Source organism: Rhinopithecus bieti, unplaced genomic scaffold, assembly GCF_001698545.2.
Source record: "Rhinopithecus bieti isolate Rb0 unplaced genomic scaffold, ASM169854v2 scaffold_41246, whole genome shotgun sequence".
NCBI classification, from domain to species: domain Eukaryota; kingdom Metazoa; phylum Chordata; class Mammalia; order Primates; family Cercopithecidae; genus Rhinopithecus; species Rhinopithecus bieti.
The window spans coordinates 5,606-15,214 of NW_016816688.1; the positions used below are offsets into that span (position 1 = coordinate 5,606).

The 9,609-nt window shown below is 42.6% G+C and overlaps 1 protein-coding gene across 1 annotated transcript in view; it reads left to right on the forward strand.

Annotated features, from left to right (window-relative positions):
* Positions 1-1,674: 1,674 nt before the first annotated feature.
* LOC108517262 (arf-GAP with GTPase, ANK repeat and PH domain-containing protein 5-like) overlaps positions 1,675-9,609 on the forward strand; it is a gene marked incomplete at its 3' end in the record, with an annotated part of 13,749 nt that continues 5,814 nt past the window's right edge. The window contains exons 1-3 of the mRNA XM_017855065.1: positions 1,675-1,763; positions 7,932-8,119; positions 8,491-8,559. Coding sequence (XP_017710554.1) covers positions 8,014-8,119; positions 8,491-8,559 — 175 coding nt within the window. The remainder of the gene's footprint in view (positions 1,764-7,931; positions 8,120-8,490; positions 8,560-9,609) is intronic.

Sequence of the window (9,609 nt, forward strand, 5' to 3'; positions counted from 1 at the left end):
ATGAGAATGAAATGTTTAATGAATGTATCATTATAGCTGTTATGATATCCTGCAGTATATTTTCACTACTGTAATAATCTCATGCTCTATTTATTTAGCCTTTCTTTTCCTAACCACTGGAAGCCACCCATCTTTTCAGTCTCCATAGTTTTACATTTTTCTGAATGTTGTGTTCTTGGAATCACAGAGTAAATAACTCTCCAGATTGGCTTCTTTCAGTTAGTAATATGCATTTAAGATTCCTCAGTGTCTTCTCATGGCTCAATAGCTCATTTCTTTTCAGAGGTGATTAATATTTCATTTTCTAAATATACCACAGTTGTATTTATCAGTTAAGCTATGGAAGGACATCTTGATTCCTCCTAAGTTTTGGCAGCTATTTTAAAAGCTGCTATAAACATCTGTGTGTAGGTTTTCATGTGGACATAAGCATTTGGGTCATGTGGATAAAGACCTAGGGAGTGCAATAGCTGGATCACGTAATAGGAGTATGTATAGTTTTATAAGAAACTGCCCATATTTGGAGAGTCTTTACGATGGTAGAGGAGAATGTGTTCTCACACTGAAGAATCAATCCAATGAAGGAGGTAGAACTTGAGGATCCAGAAACAATGACATAGTCATGAGAGCTGTTAAAAGATACAATTAGACACTTTGAAACATTAGAAAATATATTTGAGCACTCAGAAATGTATATACTACCCAGCCCCAGACTTCAAGCAGCTCAAAGGTCCAACAGAGAGGCTTAGGGAGGGTGGGAGAAAACTTGTGTATGGTGAATGTGGAAGAAAAGGAAAATGCTTGATTGGGTGAAGTGGAGCAGTGGCCTCATTTGAAACACTACAGTGGAAACCCTGTAGTTAGATGTTAGTTGTTGATTTCTGATTGGTTAAGCTTAGGTTTCCTTTTATTATTTACACTGAGTCAAGTTTTGGTTTGTTTATGGAGGAATTGGGTGCACTGTAGCCACCTCGGCTTCAGGGCCACTTGTTTATTTGATTATTTTTAACAGAGAAGATCCTTTTAAAAATAGCTGTTGCCCTGGCTGGAGTGCAGTGGTGTTATCATGGCTCACTGCAGCCACAACCTTCCAGGCTCAGGTGATCGTCCCACCTCAGTGCTCCCCACCCTGAGTAGCTGGGACTACAGGCACGTGCCACCACACCACCATGCTAGGCTAATTGTATTTGTTTGAGAGATGCAGTTTCCCTAAGTTACTTAGGCTTCTTTCAGACTCTTAGACTCAAATAATCTGTCTGCATTGGTCTCCCCAAATGCTGGAATCACAGGCCATCTAAATCTTTTATCTCAGATTTGCCTTGTGACAAAAGGAGGGATACTTTTTCTGACATGATGAGCAGAGAAAGGGGAGGTGGGTGCATCCTGTGCATATTCTTTTCTCAGGTGATGGGAATATGGTCGGTTCTTGCCTAATGGGATATATTTTCTCCTTGAATGATTTGGCAAGATATCAGATGAGAGAAGTTGAATAAACGTTAGAAGAACATAGAAAAGATAGGTTATACATGTTGGGTTTCTGAAGAAATGGTGTCATCGGAGAAACAAAACTTTTACTGATTTCTGGAAACATTTACAGCCAATTTTTTGTGTAAGTAATTTGAGTGTATGATGATATCTCTTACCACTTTTTGATATTTTTTCTGGTTCAGCTGAGTGGTGCCATTGAGGAAACACAAAGTGGGGCTCATCCAGGGATTCGATTTTGCCAGAGAAAGGACAAGCAGCAAGTCAGGGAGCTTAAGGTAATTATGAGAAAGTGACTATGTAAAATTACTTAGGTAGAAGGAGACGGATTGGATTTTTGTGTGTTTGGTATTTGGGGTAAGAGGGGTATGCGTGTGTACGTGAGATATGTTGTTTATTCACTCTCTCTCTTTTTCTTTTCTTTTTTTTTGAGAAGGAGTGTCGCTCTGTCACCCAGGCTGGAGTGCTGTGGCACAATCTTGGCTCACTGCAACTTCCACATCCCAGGTTCAAGCGATTCTCCTGCCTCAGCCTCCCAAGTAGCTGGGATTACAGGTACCCACTACCACACCTGGCTAATTTTGTGTGTGTGTGTGTGTGTGTGTGTGTGTGTGTGTGTGTGTTTTAAATTTTTTTTTCTTAGTAGAGATGAGGTTTCAGTATGTAGGTGAAGCTGGTCTCAAACTCCTGACTTCAAATGATCCGCCTGCCTCGGGTTCCCAAAGTGCTGGGATTGCAGTCGTGAGCCACCGCGCCCAGCCTGTTTATTCTCTTAAGAGAGAAAATGAAGGGATTGATGGACTGTAGTTCTGCACAACGTGGAAAACTCTTAAAGTGGAAGTACTGGGGCAAGTGCTCTGACAGGCTAGGATGGTGCAGTCAGTCCCTTCACCCAGAAATCAGTAGAATGTTAGCAGTTCAGACTCAAACCTTGTGAAAACAGGTGGTGGAAAGGAAGTCCCTTGCAGCAACTGTCACCATAATCAAGACAGAATGTTTGCAGAATAAATGGAGTTACCTGCTTTCAGCCCCAGGTGGTAGCTATTGTCTGCCCTGGCGATAGGTAATATTAATTTGTGATCCTGTTGTCTTAAAATGGGGTCACACATCTCCGGTAGAATTAAGTCCACAGTGAAGTTGTCCCCTCATCCCCAAAGAGATAAACATATATGAATGAACTGAAGTGATAAGATAACAACTACTGCTGCCTGGGATCATGAGAGACCTGAAATGAACTGATAGGAAGTGAAAGGTGGCTGAGATAATGAGAATAGACCCATCTGCAGAGGATCATAAAACCAGCAAATACAAGGTCTTGTGTAAGTTGCCTTCAGAAGCTCTGTCCATGAGAACTCTAAGGACTTCTCCAGACCTGGTGGCTGCTGCTGTGATCTCTGCCCAAAAGGAGCCTCCGACCAGCATCCAAAGGGCTTCTGGACCCACTGGACTCTTCTGGAGGTACACTGGTCTCCTGAGCCATGGCTGTGACTTTTTACTCCCTTTATTACTGCCTGTGTGTAGAATGATAATTGCGTAATTGATAGTGTGAAGACCTCTTGATAAATGGTAAATCTGAACATCTGTATTTGGCTGACGTGTCATTGTGAAACCTCACAGCTTCAGTCAATGTCATTACAGCTAGGGAGTTTGTACCTAATGCACATATCACTGGGCATAGTCTACAGGCACCTAATAACTCAGGTACCTTAACAGTCACTAATGAGTGTATCTCCAAGGACTAGTCCAACAACACATGACTGGCCTGACTCAAGGTAACTACATGTCCAATCCAGGGTCATAGTGAGTGGACATCTGCCAACCAGGGGTCATTCCCCTGCCTGCCATTGAGCAGTTCAGAAGTGACTGGTGTAAGCAGACATGAGTGAGCTCAGTTCACTATTTGCCTCTTTCGAGGGGATCATACCCAGGGTCTAGGTCATTGTGCCTTATCAGAGTCCTACACATTTCACTTGCAAATTATATTTGAAAATTAAATGACCATGTTGCAAGTCATTCACAAGATATTTTTTAAAATTGCATTCCAGAACCCATATTAACATCCAATGACCTGTAGAAAGCAATAGAGAAATGTATTAGGCAAAAAGTTCTGGCAAAGACCAGTCTGATACTGGCCTGATTATCCAACCTCAGGAATTGGTCACATCAACTCGAAGAGCGAAGAAAAATAAAAAGTACCAGCCTTCTTACTCAAGACATTAGGAATTATCCATTTAGATAGATAAAAGATTTTAGCTAACTAAATATTACAGTGTCATCCTGAAGAATATGTCCCTGTTCCAGAGAACCCAGGAGGTTATGGTGACCTCTGGGAAGCCAGACCAGCAATAACAGTGCAAGTTACATAGGTGCATGAGTGCAGAAATACAATCTCTACTGAAAGTAAGTTTCATACTAGGCAAGAATTACAGGATATACATAGAACTTTTGCTCACAAAGTCAGATGTACAAATTCAATATGGTTTAGGAGTTAATGGTGGCAAATGCATCATGTTTACGGGAAGTGAAGTAGGACAAATGACTGGAATAGCAAATAACTCCAGGATTAATGATGAATTAACTGCTAGAGCAGAAAATATCCAAGACCTTCCTGACTTATGATGGGGATGGGTAAAGAAGTTGGGTGAGATGATACCCAAACATGATTCCCAGGTTTACCTAAACTAAACAATGGAAGACTGTAGAAGATGCCATTAAGCTATCACAAGAATATGGAAGATTATTATTCACTTCTGATGGGACAGGACTTTATAGGGCACCTGAAAAAATTCCCATGAAAAATCACTTTTACAAAATGTCAAGTTATGATATCCAAGATGAAACCAATGAGTCACAACATTCACATAATACACTGTGCAACCCTGATCTCCTGACTGTCATAAAATGTTTCTTACCTCTAAACCAAAGGTTCATTTTATAATTTAATTTTCTCATGTTTTCTGTTCTCTTAGCTTAAAAAAAGATCATTACAAACTTTTGTATGTTTTTCATATATGCTTGCAAAGGGTTGTAAAACTTTATTGTGATTATTGTTGCTTTAAGCTGAAATTTCCCTAATCTTTCTTTAGAGATTGTGGCATAGCATGCTAGTTTCCTTTCCATATCCAATTGTTTTCTGTAATGAATACAGAAATACAGGCACTATTTTGTTACTTTAAATAGACATCATCTCAAGTCTACAAGAATTATCCAAAATGGGTCGGGCAGGTGGCTCAAACCTGTAATCCCAGCACTTTAGGAGACTCAGGTGGGCAGATCACAAGATCAGGAGCTCGAGACCATCCCGGCTAACACGGTGAAACCCCGTCTCTACTAAAAAATACAAAAAATTAGCCGGGGGTGGTGATGGGCCACTGTAGTCCCAGCTACTCGGGAGGCTGAGGCAGGAGAATAGCGTGAACCTGGGAGGCGGAGCTTGCAGTGAGCTGAGATCCGGCCACTGCACTCCAGCCTGGGCGACAGAGCCAGACTCCGTCTCTAAATAAATAAATAAATAAATAAAATAAAAAGAATTATCCAAAATGATATCTAATGACCTTCGTAGGTCTTCAGACACTATTAACGCAGATTGTAGCCTCTAGGTCCTGAAGATTTTACTAGATACTGGTTACTGAAACTGAGTTTTCTTGAGTTCTTTTTCCTTCCACTCTGGTTTCCCGCATTTCAACATATCACCTATTTTTGTCCTCAAACGTTACTTAAATATTTTCCACAGAATTAAATTAAATATGAATCATTCCTCCTTCTCTGATTTTTGAAATGCCCCTTTGCTTCCTATGATAATGATTCTTCTGGTCCGTTTTGTAGTTATATATTAGAGTTTGTAAATATTCACAGATTTTGCAATTGCATATAATTTTCTTATTAATTATTTTCTCCTCTTCCTCTAAAGTTGCTGTTATTTCTTTTAACCTTTTGTGGGAAACAAAACCATCTTTCACTTTGTTGATATATTTATTTATAATTGAACTCCTTGATTTTTGGTCAAATTGCTTTTCAAGTTACCCACTTTTAGGGAAGACATTATTTGGGTTTTGTTTAGTGTATCAGGCTTTTTTTAGTTAGTTGTGTCAAGAAGTGTAGACTTTTCTATACATAATATCCTTTTTCCCACAGTAGTTTTTTTTTTTGTTTTTTTTAAGTGTGTTAAAATAAAGGTCATCAAAAGATGTTTTCTTAAACCTTTCCTTTGCCAAAAATATCTCTAGAGTCACATGGTCCTTTCTCCCTTCTTGCTTTTGTGGGAGTCCAAAGCTAATCTAAACGATTTCATTGGGCAACAAGAGCAAAACTTCATCTCAAAAAATGATAATGATAATTTACAGTGTCACTTCCCGTCCAAGCTTGACTTCTACCTTTACTTTCTGATACGGTTTGGCCATGTCCCCACCCAAATCTCATCATGAATTATAATCCCCATAATCCTCAAGTGTTGAGGGAGGGGCCTGGGAGGAGGTGATTGGATCATGGGGACAGTTTTCCTCATATTGCTCTTGTGATATTCAGTAAGTCCTCATGAGATCTTACAGGGTTTGGTCTTGTTTTGTTTTGTTTTGTTTTTTGAGGATGGAGTCTTGCTCTGTTGCACAGGCTGGAGTGCCATGGCACGATCTTGGCTCATTGCAGCCTCTGCCTCCTGGGTTCCAGCGATTTTCCTGCCTCAGCCTCCTGAGTAGCTGGGATTACAGGCGTGCACCACCACACCCAGCTAATTTTTCTGTTTTTAGTAGAGACAGGATTTCACTATGTTAGCTAGGCTGGTCTCAAACTCCTGACCTCAGTTGATCCACCTGCCTTGGCCTCCCAAAGTGCTAGGGTTACAGGTGTGAGCCACCGTGCTCAGCTGAGATCTGATGGTTTTATACATGTTTGACAGTTGCTCCTTCACATATTCACACTCTGTGCTGCCACCATGTAAGTCAGACCTGGTTCTCCTTCTGCCATTATTGTAAGTTTCCTGGGGCCTCCCCAGCCATGTGAAACTGTGAGTTAATTAAACCTCGTTCCTTTATAAATTACCCAACCTCAGGTATTTATTTATATCAGTGTGAAAACAGACTGATACACTTTCTGATAACCATGCTTGAGGAATTGGGGAATTCCGACTACCTGGGATCAAATTGTGCCCCACCCTTAGCAGTCATGTGACCTTGGGGAGGTTACTTACCTTCTCCATCTCAACTCCTATAAAATCTGTAAATGAGATTGTTTCTGAGGGTTAAATGAGCATAACACAGTGGGGACACTGTCAGGCACATACTACTTGCCAGATGTCAAGTATTCATCTTTATTGAATTAGGACTCTGGTAACCCACTTTAGACTGCGGTAACCCACTTTATGGCTCTCGATTTTGTGTGACGGAATTATACTTAGTGCTTTGTTAGTAAAAGAAAGAAAATCTGAAAGTCCCTGCAATGGAAGGAAGAAATAGCGGGAAGAAAAGGGAGTTGGTAAGTTTCAGCATTTCAGAGCCTGGAGGGACACGTTAGTTTTCTATTTTATGGAGAAGGAGGTGGAGGCAGGATGGGTCCTAAGGTGTCATTCAAGACACACAGCCGTAACTCTTTACTGAGAGTAGAGCTAGGGCCCCAGGGATTGCTGTGGTCAAGTTGCAGACAAAAACAACCACTCATTGGAAGACAGGAGAGGAGTGTTTAGTTACAAAAGCAGTCAACCATTCAGGTGTATCTATATTCGGTCAGCAAATAAAAGTTGTTCAACTTGGTTGCTAATGGGACTCACTCTACTGAGGCTTTGTATAGAACTCATAGAGGAAGATGGCTTCAAGTAACGAACTACCCTATGCTTTTCTTAGGTCTAAAAAGCTCAGGAAGCTGGTGATGAATGAAAACCTTAGTCCCACTGACACTTTACGAGGGGCCAGGAGAGCAGCAGCATCATAAGCCACAGGGTGGGGCAGCCCAGGCAGGGGCATTCTGAGCTGTTGGGGAGGGGTGGCAGCCAGGGTGGGGCACTGTGAGCTGTCGGGGAGGGCATTGTGAAGTGTGGGGTGGGGCATTGTGTGCTATATGCCTGGGCTCCCACCTGGGCCAGTGGGCTTCAGTCTGTAGGTGACTACAGAAGGAGGAGGAGCTCTGTCTGTTCTCTCTTCAGGCAGTTGTTGTGTCTCTCAGCGCTTGTTGGGTTCACAACCTATTAAATAAGGCAACTGGTCTTCACCCTCCCAGACAAGTCAACTCAGGGGAGGCGGCAGGGTGTGGGCCTTGGTCCGCAGCCCTAGCTGGGGCTGGGGCCTGGCTGTGAGGTGGGCAGGAGAGCAGCAGGCAAGACCATCTCTGCAAGTGCAGCATAGCCTCGGCCTAGGACAGCGGGAGTGCGTGGCCAAAGCTGTGAGCAGAGGCACAGGTGGTGGCAGACAATAGAGACGCCCCATGGGGAACATACTGACCTGTTGTGTGTGCCCCAGGGACAGCCACGAGTTTGACCAGCAACAGGGGTCAGTGTACCCCTCTGAGTCCGAGATCCATGAGGCAGGATCTGGGGACAGGATGGCAGGAGCGCCCATGGCTGCTGCTGTACAGCCTGCTGAGATGACTGTTGAAGTTGGTGAAGACCTCCACATGCACCACATCCATGACCGGGAGATGCCTGAAGGTAAGGAGGTGACGGGTGCCATCTGCCTTCTGCTTGCCTCTGGCTGCTGCTGTCCCCAAGGTTCCCTTTGAGGCATCGCCCACTTCAAGCTCCTTTCTGCCTGTAGTCAGCTTTCCCAGGGCTGCCCAGGAGCACAAGCTGGCTCTGCCTTGCATTCCCACCCCTTAGTCTTTCCCCACCAAATCCAGCAGTTTCTTTTCGCCTCCCCTCCCAGTCGCTCAGTTCTTGCTCTCTCATCTCATTCTCCCAGGCTGGCATGGGACTATTTATTTATGGCTCTTCTTGTCGAATAAGCAGCAGTTGAATAAATGAGTTGATAAATTTTTATAAATGGTTACATCTTCTTTTCTTTTCTCCCTCTATACATATAGCTTTGGAGTTTAACCCTTCTGCCAATCCAGAGGCAAGCACAATATTCCACGGGAACTGTCAAACAGATGGTGAGACAACATTGTCTGTAGCTCTGTGTATTATCCTGTGGGACTTTGTTGAGGCTTCTTTGGACTATTCTCTTCCTTTTCTCAATAAAAACTCAAATATCTCAACTTTCCAGTACCCATCTTATTTTTTCTTTGTACCTATCCAGATGGTACCTAAGTGAAGGAACCAGGTAAGTGCCTAATTGTTTCCTTTGTTAAAGTAGCTGAATCTCAGGACAATTCATATTCAGATATTTGGGGGTTTCTTGTTTAAAATCAGAATGGAGGTTGCCATGGGAGAGGCTATATGGTACTCTTAATGGGCTGCTGTAAGTTACCTTGATAGAAGCTGCTTAGTTTCTTCTGACTGTAATTTGAACGCAGAAGGAAAAAGAAAAAAGAAGAGTGCTTAAAATAATTGTGAAACAGTGTGAAATGTCCTGGTCAGGGCTGCAGAAAAATGGCTGTGTGTGTGTGTTTGGGGTTTCTCAAAGGAGTTTACCTATGAGGCTCTGATTACTTTAAAATTCTTACTTTAACATAAAATGTGTCTTCCAGATTTATTCCGGTGACTTAACAGACTTTATTTACCTCCTTGTTCTAAAAGATGTGGGGATTGGGTCATGGTCAAAACTTTCAAAAGACATGAAATGTCAATGTAGACTTTTCATGTGTAATCTAAAGATTGCAGGTTAAAGTCTCAGACCTTCCCTGTAAGAGTGTTTGTTGCTGTGGCTCCTGCTTTATCCTTTCCTTTCCTGATAATAGCATTTTGTTCAAACAGAAGAAAGTTGGAGTTTTGGCTGGGCATGGTGGCTCACGTCTGTAATCCCAGCACTTTGGGAGGCTGAAGTGAGCAGATCATCTGAGGTCAGGAGTTCAAGACCAGCCTGGCCAACAGGTGAAAACCCATCTCTACTAAAAAAAAATACAAAAATTAGCTGGACGTGGTGGCGCATGCTTGTAGTTCTAGCTATTCACGAGGCTGAGGCAGGAGAATTGCTTGAACCCAGGAGGCGGAGGTTGCAGTGAGCAGAGATTGCGCCAATGCACTCAACCTGGGTGACAGAG